Here is a 21,184-nt window from a genome sequence, read left to right on the forward strand (position 1 = left end):
TTGCATCTTGGCATATTCCAGGTGAGGTGTGGTACAAATAGACTGAATAACCGAGAAGTAACCAAGTACATGGAAATTTTAAGCCATATAAAGACAAATACCATGTCAAGAGGCATAGAAATTAGTGGTCACTCGTAACCCTAAAACAAAAGTCCTCTTTAGCTGTTGAGCTCTATTTTCCATTAACTGAAGTGGGGAAGGTAAAAGGGAGGGAGGGGTTAAATTAGAGGGTGAAACAAGGAAGGTTACGTGGCCAACAGGCAAGAATGGATACAGTAACCAAGGTAGGGTGAGGAAAGTGTAGTAGGGGGTATATTGAACCATCCTATTAGAAGTAGTGGTGCACCGAAATGAAAATTTTGGTGCCGAAACCAAAAATAATTCAGAATGCACTTGGCCAAAAACCGAAACGTAGGGGTGTGTTGTGTGTGTTTTTTTTTTTTTTTACATTTAATTAATATGGCTGGCAATTTTGCATTGAAGTCACTAAGGGGCATTTTTACATGAGAGTCTAGGAGACGCGATTTTGCTTTGAAGTGAATAGGGACGCAACTTTGCATTGAAGTCACTCGGGGGGGCTTTTTTACATGAAAGTCTATGAGATGCAACTTTGCATGTATTGGCAGCTTTTTTCCTATTGACAAAATGCCAATTAGCACTATTTTCAGCCAATATGTTTCGGCTGCCAATATATCGGTGCATCCCTAATTAGAAGGCTAGGGAGAGAGGGAAGAGCCACTTGGGAGTGGGTCTTGCACACAATCCCACAGGTATAAAAATGAATGGTTTGTGAGTCATGTAGGCCTGGTCACTTATTGGATTTCAGTTCTTTCAATCATGGAGGCTCAACATCACATGTGGGTGTTACCTGTGGCGGTCTGCACGCAAATGCTGCATTCCTAGAAACTCACTCCTCCAGACTGACATCCACCAAATTTTATATTGGCATAACTGCTCTTGCATGCCAGCCTGCTACTTCTATCTGGACTTCTCTCTTGAGGGGAGTACTGAGACAAGGTGCTGAGATCTGCCTGTATTGCATAGAGAAGCAGAGAAACCCAGTGATTATATAAGTGAATCTAAGGCTTGTAATGAAAACTGTCTTTTTGTTTAAACAATTAGCATGTTGATGAAGGGTGAACTAGGAAAGGGAAAAATCTACGCATATTAAATATACTGAATATAGTAGGACATGGTTTAAACTTTTATCAGTGTTTTTATTGCTGTCTTTTCCCTTGCTAAAGAGTCACCCTCTGTTTTTACTGGTCCTGAACTGATATTTTAGAATTGTAGCTGGAAAATGCAGTGAGAGAAATCTTCCAATAAGGATGTTTGATGACAACTAAGGGTCCATGTTCACTGCGCTTATGAAAACACCAGTACCCTTGGCAGAAAAGAAAAAAACCCTCATATAGAACGTAAACCAGATGTGTGGTTCGTTTTTTTTTTTTTTGTTTTGTTTTTTTTTCTGCCTCTAAAAGTCAAAAAATATGCCTCCTAATCTGCTTCGACACATAGGATAACACTGAGCAGCTCCTACAGGCAAAACACAAAACTCTGTAGACGCAGTGATTTTGAAGGCCATGTTCATGAAGCCTTAGGTGAGAGTTCCCCTCTGAAGAAATTTGCTCTCATTTCCTGTTGTTTCTCTGAGACAGGAAAAGTCAGAGCAGAAATGGAGCAGTTGCTCACCGAAGTGGGTTGTTCGCTTTTTTGGAGGATGAAACTTGATTGGTTGCCGGGGGCCAATCCTTTAGGTATTGTTTATCGTGTATGTCTGCCAACGCCTGATGTAGACCTTACCCCTCTGTTGTCTTTTTGCAGCTCGATTACTTGGTGACGTGCGCTGTGTGTACACGTTCAGATGCCGGAGACATTCACATCCATAAGAAGAAATCTCAAGTGAGTAGTTGCAGTTTTTATGTTCAGTCATTAAAGGCTAACTCACACTCTATATACAGGTGTAACATATTGAAAAGGTGGACTTCTCTTAAGAGAAGTATGGGGTTTGTTTTTTCCCCCCCAAATACCTAGGTGGATGCTGCATCTGTCCCCTGTTGACTCGAAGGGGGAGAACATGATCGCTAAGTTAACCAATACAAGTGAAGGGATGGACGCTGCTCAACCGATCAAGAGTCCAATGTTAAGGAATGGCCTCAGCAGCCATTCTGGCTACACCCTTTTGATGCGTTTCACCCCGCCACTGGGGCTTGGTCACAGAGGTGACCTTTGGGACCAATCCCCGGTGGGTGGGTTGAAATGTGTCAGAGGGTGTAACCAGAATGGCTGCTGAGGCCATTCCTTTAACATTGGACTCTTGGTCGGTTGAGCAGCGTCCATCCCTTCACTTGTATTGGCTGACACTGGAATCGCTTGGACTCCCCTCTTCTTACTGGTCAGTGGGGTGATCTTTTTCCTTCCAGCCACAGCTTGGAGTGGTGCCATAAGGTATACTTTTCACTATGATCGCTGAGATCTCACAGCTGCTCTGAGCAGAGAGTGGTGACTGTCAGTCACCACTGTCTGCTGTAACCCCGCACTGGAGCGCTGGGCTGTGGAAGGGAAGGGAGCGGCTGGCTCAGGCTCTCAGTGGATCACGGAGAGGCTGAGGCAGGTGCCCTCCAGACTCTGGGGTGGATTGCAACTTTGAAGTCAGGATCTTTCCCCAGCTTGGATCGGCTGAGTGACATCCACCAACAGCGGGCTTCAGCTGTAAAAGAGCTTTGGCTGTACTTCTCCATTTAAGTGTCGGGTCAGCACACAGATATTAAATGGGAATCTCCCCAACATAGACACAGTAACAACCGTCACTACCCAAACAAAAAAAAAAAAATCTCATGAGTACCACCTTGAAATGTCCCTTATATCTTGCCAATGCAGGAAAAAGTTGAGGGTCATTTAACAACTCCCCACCCCATCCTTCTGAGCCATATACCCTTGTCTTATCTCCTGCTGCTCTGGTTTGATGTTCATATGTGGGACACCTTGGCCTGGTGGAAGAGGTCTTTCCATGATTTCCAAAGATCAGCCTATTTATTCAAAGAGGTGGCTTCCCAGGAATAGGCCACATCCATTTTAAAAATCCCTGCCACTTTACGGCCCATTTTTATTATTATTATTATTATTATTATTATTATACAGGATTTATATAGTGCCAACAGTGTTCTAGTGTGTTAGTGTACTCGAGAGGGACAGGTGCAACATCCAAGCTCACTATAGGCAGCATGTCAGTCGGACAGGTGTTGGCTGGATGGGACTGAACACTGTACCGTGTGGTAGTGGTGTTTGGAGCCATGCGCATTTGTAGGCGAATGTCTGGAATGCAGGCCTGAACCTACAGGGTCCTAATCCATACCACTCAGTACAGTGTTCAACCCTGTCCAGCCACAGCCTGTCATAAACTTTACCAGGCTCCCGGCAGTAGGGCTGGACGCTTCACCTTACCCTTCCTGGTACACTAAAACGCAGTAAGGGACGCACTGCTCCTAAATGGCACCATGTGCAAGAGTTTAAAATCAACCATGAGAGCAATATAAGAGTTGCTATTGCTTACCTTTTTTAGAAAATGCAATCTGACTTTTCTTATGCAGAGCCTCCGACTTTCATGTTGGCTCAGAACAAGTATGTAGAGCAAGGAAGGTAAAGAGAGATAGATATAGATATATAGATATGGGAGAGAGATTTTTTCCATGTCTGTGAATCCCTATTGAAGTCAGAGGGTCAGCAATGAGTCAGTAAACCAACATTTTCAGAGGAGCTGACCATTGCAGCCAACATGTTTACTTGGAGCAGGCACGTCAAACTCAAATGAAACATTTTCTTAAGTATTAGCTGCAAAATTACATAAGGTAGTGTAGCCTTTATCAACTGAAGGACAGCGTGGGTCTTGATCAGTATAAATCCTTAAACTGTTTGGAGGCCACAAAAAAAAAAAAGCTCAAGGGCCATGTGAAGCATTACCCACACCTTCTTGCCACAGCTCTGCAAAATCCCTGCTACTTGTAGCTATGGCTGAATGACTCTCTCCCCTTCTTCTGCAGTGTCACACTGTTTGTCTGATTGGGCAATTACAATGTTCAATCACTGTGAGGATGGGTGGAGGGTCGTTTCATCCAGAACTGCCCAGGCAAGTGAATGGAAAGCATCAGCTGTAGAGAAGGTGACTATACAGCACACATTTTGCCCTAAATCGGTCACTTTAAGGAGATACAAATCAACAGATCATACACCTTTGATATTGTAGGTTGCATTTTGTGCATTGCTAGAAATGTTTTCTTTCTGACATTGTTTTGCTGTTTCAGCAAGTATTTGCCTCTCCAAGCAAACATCCGATGGACAGTAAGGGAGAGGAATCAAAGATCAGTTACCCCAATATCTTTTTCATGATTGACAACTTCGAAGAGGTAAAGTGTGTGTGTGTTTTAACATGTGCTTTGTATGACCGGGCTTGCCATTGCCTTCCTGTGGTGTGCATTCCCTGAACTGTCTTTTTTTAGATGCTAGTTGTTCACCTGCAATAAGTTTAGCTGACTTCACTAACTGCATGCTCGTTCCAGGCCAGCGATTTGAGTGTATTGAGGTCAGAGACTGCCACTTTCACAATGAGGTTGACCTCAGTACAGCCAAAGCTCCTTTACACTCTTGTGATCCACAGGAGAAGTACAGCCAGTTCGTTCTATGTTCCTTTGACCAGTTTTCAGCCAACAGCAGGCTAAAGTCCATGCGATGTCAGCCTGCGACAGCCACTCCCTCCACAGCCCAGCACTCAAGTAGGGGAGGGGGGCGGTAGCCAGAGCAGACAGCAGTGACTGACGGTCACCAGCTCTCTGCTCACGGAGCTCTGAGAACTGCACGATCAGCAGTGGCTGATTGCTCAGTTCTCAGTCTTAGAACCGGCAGGGAACAGTTGCAGCATCGGACCGAAGCTGCATCCATCTAGGTAAGTATAATTTCTTAAAATAGAAGTTCAGTTTTTTTTTTATGCGTTAATGTAAAAAATTCAACACTACCTGTTTCCCCCCCGTCCTAAATATTTGACTCTCCTCATCCCTCATCAATCAAGCATTGTCCTGCCTGCATTGCCTCATTACAGGAGCCATTGGCTCTTGCTGCTGTCAGTCAAATCCTGTGAGCATGGAGCTTGGCCAATCTAGCTGTGTGTCTATAGATGCACACAGCCCAGCTCAGGAGTGTTCCTGTATGGGTGCCCCCTCAGTGCACAGCTTTTTTTTATTTATTTTTTTTCCATCATAAAACTGGCATTTTTTTTTAGATCTGGTTTGTGATAGAGATTACCTTGTGGTGTAAATTAAAAAAGCTTGTGAGCTACAATCCCTTGCTTGGGCTTCTCCTACGGACATGCTTCACTCTGCAATAGAACTCTTCTAATTAGGACCGGGCTCTGTTGATAAGTAACATACGTCAGTGATAGGAGCCTGAGCAGGTTGTCCTTTTTGCCTCTTAAGCCAATGCCAGGCTAATGATTTTGTTCTTCGTTACAACTCGCCATTGATGGGATCACTAAAATGTGCATTAAATACACTTAGTCTGCAAGCATCGCTCCCTCATTGATACTACTGCAGAAGGTAAATCAGCAGCGAGACAAAGAAAACAATACCTCACTCATCCAGCCAGTGAGGGAGTAACACATGCAAGCAGATGAGTATTGTACTGCCCTGCCATGTCTTGGAAAAGCCAGCCATCCTGCCACTAGCACGTCATCAGCCTCAGGATCACTAGGCAAACCAGATTTTCCAAAAAAAAAAAAAGTTTTAATATGGGACCACAGCATGGTGTGCGGCTCACAAGTTTCTTAATATGGATTCATATTGCTGGGGTGAGCTGAGTGGTGTGCCATCACTTGATCGGGGAAAGCAGGCAGTACAGAGACCTGGAGGGGTTTCATCACGGTTTTCTCTCATTTTGTGTTGTAGGTGTTCAGTGACATGACTGTGGGAGAAGGAGAAATGGTTTGTGTCGAACTTGTAGCCAGTGACAAAACAAACACGTTTCAAGGGGTCATTTTCCAAGGCTCCATCCGCTACGAGGCACTGAAGAAAGTATATGATAATCGGGTAGGTGTTGTGATCACATAAGTTGAAACATCAAGACTGAGCCAAGAAATATCTGACGACAGATTTTTCAAAGGTTCTGTGGACTGATGAGAGTGACTCCTGGTGGACCAGATGGATGGGCTTGTGGCTGGATCAGTAACTGGCACAGTGCTCCACTTTGACCCATACTAGAACCCCAAATCTACCTTCCTAGCATCTGAGTCGAAGTGGAGCTCTGTGCCCGTTACTGATCAGCCACAGGCCCATCCATCTGATCTGTCAAGAGTCAATCTCATCATAAAACCTTTGAAAAATCTGTCTTCAGATAATTCTTATCCCAGTCTTGACGTTTCAACTTCCAATAAACATTCAAGTTTTTACAGCTTGGAGTTGGACAGTATGCATAAAAATGGTGTTTTGGTTAAAAAAAAAACAAAACAAAAAAAAAACTCGCTTAATAATTGTGCACACAGTGTATATATCTTTTAAACCCATCACATTTCTATTTGCAGTCTGTTTCTCTACTGTAGAGCTTTTTCTTTTTTTTTTTGTCAGGAAGTGATAGGAAATCTCCCCAGTGGCGATGCAAACTGCAGCAAAACACTTTCCTAATCTGGGGCTTTGGCTGTGTCTTCCTGTTCCGGTGACAACCACTCCCTTCATTTCTTCCACTGTAGACACGGGGCCAGGAAGTGAGGTAAAACCTCCCCAGTGGCTTCACAACATTCATAAAAATTCTTAAGAACTTTATTCTAAACTTAACCCCTTTATACCTAAGGGTAAAACGAATCTTAACACCTAAGCACAATTTTGCAACTTTGACATGTGTTAGCAAAAACGTACATCTCATCACAACTACATTGTGCATCCAGGTGGATTATACCTTGTTTTTTTCAGGACAAATTGGGCTTTCATTTGGTGGAGAATGATAATGGATGTCTCCTGTTTGGGTTTTTTTTTTTTTCTTTTGTATTACCAAAGGAAAACTGGCCCAAAAAACAAAAAAACCCTAATCCAAAAAAAAAAAGACCCTGACCTTTGACCGTGACCAAATCACTAACCGTGGCACAGACCTAGATTGAACCTTGACCTAGGTATTTTTTGTTTATATTTTTATTTATTAACTTTATTTTTTTCCTCTCTGAAAGGACAGAGAGAGATACAGTGTATCTCTCTCCTCCATTCAGAGAGAGAAAACAAGGGAGTCGGGCTTCACAGTGACTGATCACTGTGAGAGCCAATCAGAGGCTATCACAGCGATCAGGTGACCTGGAATTGGGAGTTCCAGGTCCCGATTGTTAGAATGGGACCCGGGTGTCTCAGTGACACCCTGGTCTTTGTGCTGGGAGCGCACCATGCAGCGCACTCCCAGCAGAAAGATTTAGTCAAATTAGCGGCCCCACGGGAAAAAAGCCCAGTTCTGTGGGGCCACTAATTTGCGTGTAGTTGACATTATGGGGTTAAAATAAATTTGCCTGCAGTTGGGCTTAATTGCATCTGACGCCACTATTTTACAGAATCTACCAATCCCTTTCTAGGAGTCCCTGCCCCTATGGTAGCTTACAATCTTATGTCCTTACTAAACACATACCACCTGTTGCTATGCTTTTCCGTGTTGGGAAGAAAGTGGGTGAAAACCAGCACAAACACTGGGAGAGCGTACAAACAGCACACAGTAACTTTGTAAAGCTAAACTCCAGGCAGATATAAAAGGCACAGATTATTTCAGGTCTGTTGTTCTGCCAGACAGGGTTGTGCTTTGTGGGATGAACTGTGTAAATCTTGGGACTGGATGGACATTGATAAAATTCCTTTGGCAGGTGAAACCTCTTTCATATATGAATTTTATGTGAATTTAGTTTTTTGCTTGTAGTTCAGCTTTACAGGATAAGTCCACCTTTTGAGAACATGGTACATTTTCCACCCGTTTCCATTCCAGGATTTTCTTGTCTTCAGCTGAGAGAACTTGCAATAATTTAAGACTTTTACATAAAGTCTCAGAAATCATTAATGTCTTCATGTTCTATAGTTTCAATACCGTGTCATAGAGCCATGTAAAAGAACAAATTCCACGCTTTTTTTTTTCTCAAAAAGGCTTTGGGGAAAAAGGGTGGAAAAAAAGGTCCGTCCCCCCAAATTCAGTTTTTTTTCCAAGGCCTTCCCATCTCTTATTCTGGATCCTGAGTAATTACCTATGAAGTAAGTGATACAGCTAACGTTTGACACCTGTGCTACTCTGTAACTGTATGGATTCTTTGCAGCAGTTTGATAACTGCAGGAGTGCTGTTGTGTTTTATTGGCCTGGTGACTGATCTCATTATCTATTTCTCACAGGTCAGTGTGGCGGCCAAGATGGCTCAGAAGATGTCCTTTGGCTTCTACAAATATAACAACATGGAGTTTGTGCGGATGAAGGGACCACAAGGCAAAGGTCATGCAGAGATGGCCGTAAGCAGGGTGTCCACGGGAGACACGTCGCCGTACGGTACAGAGGAGGATTCCAACCCTGGTTCACCGCTGCATGAAAGAGTGAGTATGAGAGTAGCTTGTACACCATGGGGCAGATTGGTGAGCAGAGCAAAAGTCATAAACTTTTTCGAAGCAGATGTATGATGCGCTATTGGTTGTCCTATACTGCTTGACCACAAGATCCAAGGTCTTCTTTGGTTAACCTACTGCTATGACTAGCACAGTGGAGGTATTTCACACACATGGGGAGTTGCGGTATCATTGGCCATTTTGGTTTCCACAAAGCTCTGTCACTTCTCTCAAAGCTGTGACTGGTGCAGAACACCTCCCTGTGACATACACACAGATGCAAGTGCAGGAACTGACCAACACTGGTTCATTCATTTGCAATGGCAATCCATTTTGTACCGTTTTAGGTCATGAGCATACATAATCCTAAATCAACTGAAGAAAGATGTTTGAAGTGTGGCCTATCTTTTTATATTTTTTTTTTTTACATTGAAGTGAACCTGACACTTTTCCCTTTTTAAGCAGAGACCAGATGTCTTGAGTAGCTCATATCATCCTCTTCTATGGATACTTACTTTCTCCACCCTTCCTTGTTGCCCTGTTCACCTGCTACAGTCCAGAGCAGAAATCTGAGCTCTGTGTCGGCGCTTACACATCTGTAATACACCCACCCCATGTGACAGTGCTTGGACCTGATGACTGGGCACTCCATGGAATAGCACATCTCCAGAGAGAAAAACATATGCTCCCCCATACCCAGAAGTACATGGTAGCTCCAAGGGTTCAGGCAGGACAGCGCAGTGGCTAGTTCAGCACAGATGAGTATGAGACAGGTGAAAAGGGCTACCAAGGGAAGCTAGAATTGGTAAAGTGACAACTGTGTTATAAGCTCCATCTGGTTCTTTTGTGCATTACTCATAATAACCAGTCAGATTCTACCTTTAATTCTTCAAGTCTATGAAAAATAAAAGGTCCAATTGGTAGCTGTGGACGATGCCAGTTGAGACAATTCTTTCCTCCCAACGCCTTGTAATCAGAATCCTGCTGAAATTTTATTGCTGACCAGTTGCATTCCTTGTCTGGTCAGGTGACGTCATTCAGCACTCCGCCCACTCCAGAACGCAACAACCGCCCGTCCTTCTTCTCTCCATCTCTTAAGAGGAAAGTGCCCAGGAACAGAATAGCAGAGATGAAGAAGTCGCACTCCGCCAATGACAGTGAGGAGTTTTTCCGGGACAGTGATGACGGTGGAGGTAGGACAAAAAAGACCATTTTTAGTGTTCTATTCATGACTGCTGCTTGGCAGCATTGGATTGCTTGCTTGGAAGATTTCCCTCTTAAATGGCATACTTAATGATTGATTGAATTTTTTTTTTTTTTTTTTTTTGTGCATCCCCAGCCAAACTTTTGTTTTGATTAGATTCCGTAGCAGTTGCATCCTAGATTGGGGTTGATTCTTTATCGTACATCATGGGACATGGAGCAGGCTATTCTTGACTATGTCGGTTATATGCCACCTATGGCTGAATGGACACTGGCCGACCAATCAAAGAGGAAGTCCTCTGCTTTATAAACCCCTTCTACACAGGAAGTACTTTAGTTTTTTACACCAGTATCTGTAAGGTGAATGGTCACTGAAAGTTTTGCTTGTGCTCTTGGAGCATACCTAAGGTCTAGTACAGTTCCTTCGAGAATAATGGGCTTTAATCGGATCCATTCAGAAAGCTGTGAGGCAAAATGGATGTTACCCAAATCTTGCTGGACTCCGTGCAGGTGGAACCCTGTGTAGTTTTAAATCTGACCAAGGCGCTTTCCAGCGAGGTGCTATAGGGGTCCAAGGAAGTGGCCCCACATTATGGGGACTGAGTCCTTGAAGGTCCACATGACAAAGCCTGCTGTGATGGGTGAAGGTTGGTCGTCTGTAATGATTCAGACTACTGCAGCAGGAATGGTAAGTTTTTTACTTTTGCAGCATATATTTAGAAAAATCTGTCTGGTTATTCTCCCGGTGGCAACTGGGGACCGTGTGCCATTTAGTCTGGCCAGGCCGTGCTTCCTGTGTGTCTAAAGCATTATTGGGCTGCAGTTTCTCCTCCAGCCATTAGAGGTCATGGGGTCGCTCTCTAACCTACACTGGTGCAGTGGAGGCAGGAAGTAGATGGGCGGCCATTTTTATCTTGTGTTTGTAGTCCCATGTGGCTGGCAGTTTAAGAGGCTTTGGAGAGGTAGCAGATACACATAGCAGTCTATGGCTGAATGATGAGGTATGAGTTTTTTCTGGGGGGGGGGGGGGGGGGGATGCATGACCAGACAGGAAACGATTATACGCACCCTGTATTAGTCTGCATATTTTTGGTGTACTTGTACAGCTGGTTTCTGATAGGAGTTACAGTGGATATAAATAGTCTACACACCTGTTTAAAATGTCAGGCTTCTATGATGTAAAAAAAATGAGACAAAGATTAATCTTTTCAGAACTTTTTCCACCTTTTTAATGTGACCGATAAACTGTACATCTCAATTGAAAAACAAACCTGAAATCTTTCAGGGGGTAAGTAAACCTATAAAAAACTAAAATAATGTGGTTGCATAAGTGTGCATACCCTTTTATAACTGGGGATGTAGCTGTGCTCAGAATTAAGCAATCACATTCAAAATCATGTTAAATAGGAGTCAGTACACACCTGCCATCATTTTAAAGTGCCTCTGATTAACCCCAAATAAAGTTCAGCTTTTCTAGTAGGTCTGTCCTGACATTTTCTTAGTTGCATCCTACAGCAAAAGCCATGGTCCGCACAGAGCTTTCAAAGCGTCAGAGGGATCTCATTGTTAAAAGGTATCAGTCAGGAGAAGGGTACAAAAGAATTTCTAAGGCATTAGATATAACTTGCAACACAGTGAAGACAGTCATCCTCATCAAATGGAGAAATTATGGCACAACATTAACATTACCAAGAACTGGATGTCCCTCCAAAATTGATGAAAAGATGAGAAGAAAACTGGTCTGGGAGGCTGCCAAGAGGCCCACAGCAACAATAGAGAAGCTGCAGGAATATCTAGCAAGTACAGACTGTGTGGTACATGTGACAACAATCTCCCATATTCTTCATATGTCTGGGCTAAGGGGTAGAGTGGCAAGATGGAAGCCTTTTTTACGAAGAAAAACATCCTAAAAAACAGCTAAACTTTGCAAAAACACATCTGAAGTTTCCCAAAAGCATGTGGGAAAATGTTAGTCTGATGAAACCAAGGTTGACCTTTTTGGCCATAATTCCAAAAGATGTTTGGTGCAAAAACAATACTGCATATCACCAAAAGAAGACCATACCCACAGTGAAGCATGGTGGTGGCAGCATCATGCTTTGGGGCTGTTTTTCTTCAGCTGGAACTGGGGCCTTAGTCAAGGTAGAGGGAATTATGAACAGTTCCAAATACCAGTCAATATTGCCACAAAACCTTCAGGCTTCTGCTAGAAAGCTGAACATGAAGAGGAGCTTAATCTTTCAGCACAACGACCCAAAGCATACATCCAAATCAACAAAGGAATGGCTTCACCAATCCTATCGAAAATATGTGAGATGATCTGAAGAGGGTTGTGCACAGGGGATTCCCTCACAATATGACAGATACGGAGTGCAAGGAAGAGTGGGCGAATATTGCCAAGTTGATGTGCCATGCTGATGGTCTTTTTGTGTATGAGTCTGAGTTCTGGAATAAAATCAAAAGGTGCTTCAACAACGTATTAGTTTAAGGGTGTGCACACTTAAGCAACCATATTTTTTTAGTTTTTTATTTTTACCCTCCACCTAAAATATTTCAGTTTGTTGTTCAACAAATTAAAGGGGGAAAAAGTTTTGAAATGATTTCTGTCTCATTTTTTACATCACAGATACCTGACATTTTAACAGGGGTGTGTAGACTTTTTTTATATCCTCTGTATGTCTCCAATATAGCTTGCATATGATTTACAGGAACTTGGCATTTCGCCTGCAATGAGGCAGCATAGAGGCTTCATTCAGACTGCGTTTGATGCACAGGTGTTTGGCTAGTCCTGCAACGCTTGTATGGGGCCAAGTGCAGTTGTTTTTTGACAGTCTGATGATAGTATATGCTTCTAGAAAGTGGAGCGGGGCAGGTGTGGCATAGTATTACATTGTTACATGCATACCTGCGTAATTATTAGTTTTATACTTGCATAAACTGCATATGTACATGCAAAAATTGTATGCTTATACATAAGTGGACTGCATGCTTATACAGGTGTTGACTGCTTCCATTATACAGGCGTGAACTGCATAATTGAATGCTCTGCATACTTACATAAATTGTATACTTCAGCAGGCTTGCATACTTGCGTGATCGAGTAGCTGTAGACAATCATGGCTATGGACCGCCATCCCTGTGGGACAGCTTAAGTAGGTTTTGACAGATATAGTTGCTACATTATTTAACTGCTGCACGATTAAAAGGTTTCAGAAGGGTCCAGTGGAGTCGAGGGATATTTTGGTGATATTCACATTTCCTGGTAGACCAGGGGGGTCAGGTGTATCTGGGTCACTATGTTGGTCTGGCATTGCAGCTATTTCTGGTAAGTGGAGCTGCAATGGACTGTGGCCGCATTACCCAAAAAGCGCCTAAGCTCAGAAACTAAGCATTTCCCTCCTAGAATATGAGGCTGCTGTGTGTTAAGTATCTTAGACAGAGGATGCTAGTGCAGTCTGAGATGATTCGAGACACTCAACACGTTCACAGGCCCAAAATAAGACAGGGACATGAGATCTATGTCGGGGTACTGGACATAAGTGTAGACGTCTTTTTGTTTTATATTGGGTTGGTTCGATTAGTGGTAGCATCTCTGCTAGTAATAGATTTCGGGGGTCCGTTGTTCTTAATATGCATATCTTTGTGTGTTGATTTTTTCAGGCCCGTCTTGGATTCTGTGTTTTGCAGTAAAGATTCGTTTTTTTGTTTTTTGAGGCACTGCTCTTTTGGGCTGGCTACAGCCACAGCCCCCCAAGTGTTCACAAAGCTCCTAGCTGGTGCTGGGCTTGCTAGGGTCACAGGAGGGTGTCAGACTTAGAATGTTCCTGTGCTCAGGGAGCAGTCGGTTCCAAGCCTTGAAGGATACCTCTTTTGCTAATTATATCTCGCTTTAACAGGTCTCTGCATGAGGAAGTAGTATCTACATTAAAGCTGGTTTCCAGCCTATGATTCAACTCCAGGTCTTTCGTGAAGGAACATTCTATCTGGTTCATGAAGGTCCAAGCATTGGATTGCCAGAGAGCTTTGTTCCCAGGGTGTTGCAAAGTCCAAATTGCAGGTGGTTTGTTTGGAATCTAATGAAGGGGTAATTTTCCTTCCAATGATATGAAAGATAGTAGCCACCAATGCCAGTCTCTCCGATTGGGGGGCTGGTTTGGAGGTAGCTACAGCTCAGGGGACTTGATCTCCGTAAGAGAGAAGACTGCTCATCAATATCTTGGAACAGACAGTACACTTTGCTATTGATTATTGGACGAACCAGTTGCACAGGTTGTGGTCAGGGTTGGTCTGACAATATCACGGCAGTGGTTATATCCACCACCGGGGCAGCACCAAGGGTCATGCGATTCAAAAAAAAGAGGAGAGGGGGGCACCACATTCTGTCTGGGGCAGAATAGTATGTGCCGTTTCTGTCAGCAGTACATATTCCAGGTATACGAAACTGGCAAGGGGTTTTCCCTAGCCATCAGTGGCTGATACTAGTTGGGTGGTTCCTGCATCCTTCTCGGCAATCTGCCGGTGTTGGGAAACTTTGGATATGGATCTGCAGACTTCCAGGTTTTACAACCGGTTAGACAGATTGTGTCCAGGTCAGGAGTCCCACTGACAGTCTAGCGCAGGAGGGCTTGGTACACCGGCATAATCTGGCAAGGGATGCTCCTTGGACACTTCTGGTCCACCCAGACCTATTGTCTTGGGTCCAATAATGTATCCCGCTTTAGGATAGCTAGGATCGAAGGCTGCACTATTAAAGTCCAGGTCTACAACGATGGGGAGGATTTTAAGGTTCCTTTTTTTCCACACTTTTAAACACCAGGAAGCTGGCTTCAGGGAGCTTCCATTACAGGATCTGTAAATTTTATTTGCCTCAAGTGAAGCCTTTTTTTTTTTTTTCTTTTTCCTAACAGGAGGGGAAACAGAAATTGATATTAAGTGCCGTTTAAGGTCATATTTCGGATCTATGCATTTTTCCCAGAGATCATTATTTCTCACTCCTTGACTCATACGTCGTACAGGATGGAGCACAGATGGTACTGTCTTTTAGGCCACCCTGGTGTCCTTGGGACCTGAACTTGATCTTGGCTATATTGCGGAGGCTACCTTTTGAACCAATTAAATCAATTTTTAATCTTTTGACTCAGAAAAGGTGGCTTCTTTGATTACTATCACTTCAGCAGGAAGAGTGTAAGATCTGGTGGCTCTTTTGGGTCATTCTTGGTCTTGCCAAATGATGAGGTGATGTTGCATCCTCATCCATCTTCTTTTCTGGAGTGAATTTTAGTTTTCACTTAAATCAGGATAGTGTCTTGTCTTTCTTATTTTCCTAGTCCACTGTTGGCAGGGGAAAGATTGCTGTGTACTCTGAATAAACTTTAGATGGCAAGGATTTACTGGAGTTTTGCAGCACAGGACAGAATTCCTGGTTTGTACTGCCAGAAGGGCCCAGAAAGGGCAGGTGGCTTCCAGGTCAACTTTTTCTCATTGGATCTGCCAATTAAATATTCCAGCCTATGGTTTGAAGGATAAGGTCCCACCCTTTCGGGTGAGAGCACACTCTACTGGGGGTATGGGGGCATCTTGGGCGATCCGCTTTGAGGTGTCAGTTGTTCAGGTTGCATAACCGCTACATGGTCTTCAGTTCATTCACAAGGTTCTATCGGGTGGATGTCAGAGCTGCAGAGCATTCTGCCTTTGGGTGCAGTGTTTTACTGACAGCTGAGTAGGTCCTGAGGGATTACTAATGGTGGCTATCATGGTGTCACCCTCCCCTCAAATTTCTTTATTGCTTTGGGACATCCCGCAAAGTCATGAATAGCCTGCTTTGTGTCTCGTGATGTACGATAAAGAAAACTTGATTTTTTTTTTCTTCATACTTACCTGTAAATTTAATTTTTTGGCGTAAATCACGGGACACAGAGGTCCTGCCCCTCTTTCTGGAATGTCATGCTTGCTACAAAAACTGAAGTACTTCCTGTGTAGGAGGAGTTATAGAGGGGAGGACTTCCCTCGAATTGGTCGGCCAGTGTCTAGTCACCTGTAGGGGGCATATAACCCACATAGTCATTAATTGCCTGCTCTGTGTCCTGTGATGTACTCCAAGAAATGGATTTTACAGGTAAGTATGTAAGAAAAAAATCCAGGTTTTTTTTTTGCGGCCAATGTCCCCTTTGGATAGATTTCTCCTCCTCTCTTGCAATGACCTCATAGGAAGTAAGGGGCTCTTCCCACAGGGGACACTGACAGCAGTTAAAATCAACACTTCAGCTTTCACAGCGATTCCTCACTTATGAGATATGTATACTTACATGCATTATACTGGGCCAAGCAAGATTAATATAAGCATGTAATTAAGATCCTAACTGGTTCAGTTTTAAATATATTAATGTGCACCTTTTTAGCTCTTTTTAAAAGCACCATAATTGAAAGGATCATAGAGCTCCATCTGCTGGCTAAGAATAAATACACAAACTATTCCTCCATGCAGAACTTCAAAGATAAGTGTGTTATGAATCAAAGCCTATTTTTGCCCCCTTCCTCTGACCCAGCTTAACCCACTCTAATGCATTTTTGTTTACATCCATTGACACACGTCTTCACTGTCCTGGCTGCATCAGGACAGTGAACACTTCCATGCCTCTGTGTCCCAAGGCTGGAGACAGTCGAAGGTGGTCTCATAGTAGTGTTGGATGTAAACAAACAGTGGACTCCTTTCTGGAGGGGAGAGTTGGTTTAGGTTAGGTCAGGCATGGCAGGGGGAAAAAAAAAGGATAAATGCATTTTGTCTTAAAGTGCACATATCCTTTCACATGTACGTGACGGAAAAGAAAAACATTTTTACCATTTTTAGACCTGATTTCCGGCATCGGCCAGAGAAGATGGCCGGGGACGCTGCAGGAGGGAGTGAAGGACAAGGTAAGTGCTGCAGGGAATCCCTGAGCAACGCCGCATGGTAAGCCCGAGTGTAGGTCAAGGATACCGCTTTTGGTACTGAAATTTTTACCCCGAGCTACACTCGGGAATACCGCCAGGGAGGTTAAACCCTCAGCGATTTTTTTTTTATTTTTTTTTATTTTAAACTTTAAGCCACATTGAGGGCAATAAAATAACCATTCCCCATTAAACTATTTGTTAAAATTCTTATGCCAGCGCTTGCAGTTTACAGCTTTCTGTGCTGCTAGCTACTGGTCCTACAGTGTGCCTTCCCTGGATTTCAGGACTTCACGGTGGACAGTGTAGTCTAAAGCTATTCTGTTAGCTTGGAGGGGGGACAAAGAAGGAACGGGGGTAGTCTTTCCATCCTAGGCTAATGGCTGTGTGTTTCTATTGATGCACACAGTTTAGGGAGACACAACTCTTGTCCCTGCATGCAAGGGCGGCTGCATAGAATGTTGCAAGAGAAGCCACCCTGAAATGGGAAATCTGGGGCAGCAGTCTTGGCACCAACTCAAACAAAAATAAAGATGGAGGCAAGGGAATAAAAATGGAAGTTGCATACTCAGGAAGTAATTAAATCTGCTGCTGAAAATGCTTACAAAAATGAAGGTGTAAATATCACTTTATTTGAAAAAAAAATGCATGCCAAACCCTTGTACATTCCCATAAGTACTGCTCTATATGACCCTCCTGTAAATCATTCCACAGATATACACAGTGTAACAAACCTGAGGTCTCGCTCCCTCTCTGGAACGGGAAGATCGCTGGTGGGGTCATGGCTGAAGCTGAACAGAACCGACGAGAACTTCCTTCTCTATGCACACCTGACCTACGTCACCCTACCACTGCAGCGCATCCTGTCCGGTAAATCCCTGACAACAATTCAAAGTTTTATTATTTTACTACTTTTTCACCTTTTTCTAATAATTGGGATCGGAGGTATTAAACACTGAATGGAAGTGACACTTTTGGGAGAACATAGCAATTTTTGTTACTGGGTTTAAAAACTAACTATGCAACTTAGTTTACTAGACCTTAGACGCCGTGCCTGCATATGCACCAGGTCATGTTGTCCCAACACACTCCCTTTCCTTGGGTTATGACACTGCTCAGTATGGGTGTCACCATACGAAAGGGAAAATTAATAGATAACTGGTGTGAATGGAGGCTACTAGGGTGCAAGCATCCCAGAGATACTCTGTCCAACAATTGGTGTAGAGAACTTTTGCAGCACCAAATATAATTCAAAGGCAGAAAATATATATGCACTGTGTGCACAATCAGGCAAGTTGTATTTTTGAGGATTAATTTCAATATTGAACAACTACAGTGCTCTCAGTCAATCAAAAATGTTAATAAACCTAAAACCTGAATATTTAAGGAAATAAAAGTGAGGTTTCGGCTTTCTTAGGCGAATATCTGTGTGTGCACAATTATTGGGCAACTATTAGTGTGCAGAGTTATTATGCAAGTAAATGTAAAACGAAAATTGTCTCACTTGTTTATTTTCATCCGTTAGTGAGAATAATAAACAACTCAAAATTTACAAATAAACATTTCTGAAATAAAAAAAAAAAAATCAGTGGCCAATATAGCCACCCTTCTTTTCAATAACAGCCATAAGCCTTCCAATCATGGAGTCTGTCAGTTTATTGGTCTGTTGATGATCAACTTTTTTTGTGCAGCAGCAACCACAGCCTCCCAGACACTGTTCAGAAGGTGTGATGTTTTCCTTCACCATACATTTCCCATTTAAGAAGGGCTCACAAGTTGTCAATAGGGTTTAGGCCAGGTGAGGAAGGGGGCCATGTCATTGATGCTTTCATCTTTAAGGTCTTTACTGGCTAGCCACGCAATGGAGTACTTTGTTGCCAGCAATGGAGCTGCTTTAGAGGCTCTGCATCCATGACCCCTCCCCATGCAACAACAGAGTGATTACCTCTACTTCTATAGCGCTGTTTATGCAGCACTGTATCAATATAGATATATAGTACATTCACATCCGATCCTAACCCTCAAGGAGCATAGTCTAAGATCCCTAACTCATTCATTCATACACTTACTAGGGCCAATCTACACAGGAGCCAATTAACCTACCAGCATATTTTTGGAGTTCTCTGCAATAGTGATCTATTATTTATTTATAGCAAGCAATAGATCACTATTGGAAGTGATCTTTTGCTACATGGCAGAGTTCGATCAATTTGTTACTGACCTTATATGGAACCATCACAAAGGTGGAAAAATGTAAGCAAAAATGTTAACATGAGACTCCCAGAACTCAGTGCTGGAAACGCAGTGCAGATGCAATCTGCTGCAGGTGTCGCTATTAAGGTGGTGACACCCCAAACGCAGGTCACAAACTTATTGCGTCTACCCGCACCTGATCAAATGGGACAAAAGTACCATGCAGTGCATTTGTAGTGAGTTTCCCAAAGTGCACTACTTTGCACTATGTGCTACTTAACAAGAAGTACATTCAGGGAAAGCAACCATTCCACTTCACACGTGAGGAGATTCCTGGAATCTGCAAAACGCTCTTCAGCCTTCAGCACTGTAGTAGCCAGTGTTTGCCATATGTTTGAGTGATTGGTGTCACAAGTTGCCTGGAATTACATACACCAAAACCAGAATGCATTCTAATTACAGCTGTGTGCTTACACGTTTTTTCCTCTTTGCAGATATCTTGGAGGTGAGACAGAAGCCAATCTTGATGTCATAGCAGAAAAAGTTGTCGCTGCCATCGGAAAACTGAAACTTCACTGCCAAAGTGCCTCCTTGACCTGCAGTGGTTTCCTTTGAGAACACTACCACCTAGTGTCTGTGAGCAGAAATGCACTGGGTGTAATATATGAAAATAAAAGGAAGCAAAGGGATTGACTGTTGTCCAGGCTAACTACCCCACCCTGGTCCCTGCAGTAAGAAGAGGGTTAAAAATAATAAAAAAAACAAAAGTACCAGCCAATCTAAAGTGCCTCTCTAACCCTTCCTAATCTTACATCACACAGTGTTCTGGTCAGAGACTTGATTATAAGGGGCTGCTTTCAAAACTAACAGGCTTTACAAACAATTTGTTATATATACTTTTGATTGCAAGTGCAAAACGAACAAACGAAGGGACAGTGCACGCACTGCTAATGCTGTCCGCGCTTTGGTAAGCGATTTCATTGAATGTCACGATGTGGGGCGATGGAACTATAATGTATTTGGCGTCCGTGTTATATGAGCGCAACAGAAATGCGTTATTTGTAAGCGAGGAATTTTAATAACTCGCCATTGGAAAAAATTATCTCCAGTGTGTAAAAGCCTTTGTTTTCCTTTTTTTATTTCGTGTTTGCACCTGCGTCTTTCCTATGTGTGTTTTTTCTTTGTTTTAATTTTTTTTTAACAGAAAAATTGTGCAGTCCAAATTCTGTACCTGTTGAGTAACCTCTGCCTATTTTTATTTATTAACTTTCATCTTTTTGTAAAGAAAAAAAAAAAGTTAAATAACGTTGTGTACACTTTGAGGGAAAACTAAAAGAATGGTGTTCTCTGAACTTCTACTACACCTGATTTTTTTTTTTTTTTTGGCAATTTGTAAGCGAATTAAAAGGTCAATATAATTGTTGCTTTTTGAAAAACCTTGTGAAAGAATTTTTATTGAGATAGACTTGTGTATGTGTAAACAGATCACATTTATTTCCCTTGGAAATTTTTCTTTCCTTCCGGCAGCCAAAAGGAGTAGTGGAGGAGTAAATGGGGAGGGTATGTGCCGCTTGTGGGTGCACTGTTAAAGTGCGCATACAAAATTGACTTTGCTCTGGACCCTCAAGTATCCTATCCCCTCCACCTCAGGTACAGACCTCTGGTGCCTTGTTTCCATCCAGAATGTGATCAATTTTATTGATTACAACACATCCCCCACAAGAGAATGGTTCAATAAAGGTGATTGAACACAGCTTGGAGTGTGGCATCTCTGCTTTAAGAACACATGCCATTAAAGGAAACCTTGTGGTTTTTCTCCACATAACAACATCTCATCAAATTCACAGCGCCCACTGACTGTTTTTAAAATATTCTGTTTTTTAGCACATTCTTTGCTGAAAATCTTCCATCTTCCTCCTAAGGAGACCTAACAAGGGTTGGTCTGGATAAAACCTATCATGTATATTACAATAGCACATAAGTGTATAATGAAATAAGATGCTGAATGCTGTTTGTGACAGACTGTCGTGGACCCTGACATCCTATTTCAGGTTTATGAAAAGGATAATGTTACAGGTAAAAGCAGTATTGTAAAGTAGTCTAGTGGCGCATAAATCAATAGTGCCAAAAAAACTCTTATAAAATATATAAATATAAAAATACAAATTAATAAAATAGCAAAAAAATAATGTATTCCAAAAGAAACGTCCAAATGAATCAGTCCACAAAGCAATCACCACGTGAAGAAAACTTGTGAAGAAATTAAATGC

The 21,184-nt window shown here is 42.7% G+C and overlaps 1 protein-coding gene across 3 annotated transcripts in view; it reads left to right on the forward strand.

Annotated features, from left to right (window-relative positions):
- The window catches only part of KIAA0930 (KIAA0930 ortholog), a 76,709-nt gene extending 56,359 nt beyond the window's left edge, over positions 1-20,350 (forward strand). For 2 of the 3 annotated variants that reach the window (XM_089680771.1, XM_089680772.1), the window contains exons 4-10: positions 1,825-1,902; positions 4,302-4,403; positions 5,934-6,074; positions 8,388-8,582; positions 9,619-9,784; positions 17,436-17,591; positions 19,409-20,350. In XM_089680771.1, coding sequence (XP_089536897.1) covers positions 1,825-1,902; positions 4,302-4,403; positions 5,934-6,074; positions 8,388-8,582; positions 9,619-9,784; positions 17,436-17,591; positions 19,409-19,449 — 879 coding nt within the window. In that variant the 3' untranslated portion in view covers positions 19,450-20,350. The remainder of the gene's footprint in view (positions 1-1,824; positions 1,903-4,301; positions 4,404-5,933; positions 6,075-8,387; positions 8,583-9,618; positions 9,785-17,435; positions 17,592-19,408) is intronic. The other variant, XM_089680773.1, reaches the window with a different exon arrangement.
- The last annotated feature ends 834 nt before the right edge of the window (positions 20,351-21,184 follow it).

The sequence above is a fragment of the Staurois parvus genome, unplaced genomic scaffold, assembly GCF_062004578.1.
Source record: "Staurois parvus isolate SC_StPar_1 unplaced genomic scaffold, SC_StPar_1.0 ptg000249l, whole genome shotgun sequence".
Classification (NCBI taxonomy): domain Eukaryota; kingdom Metazoa; phylum Chordata; class Amphibia; order Anura; family Ranidae; genus Staurois; species Staurois parvus.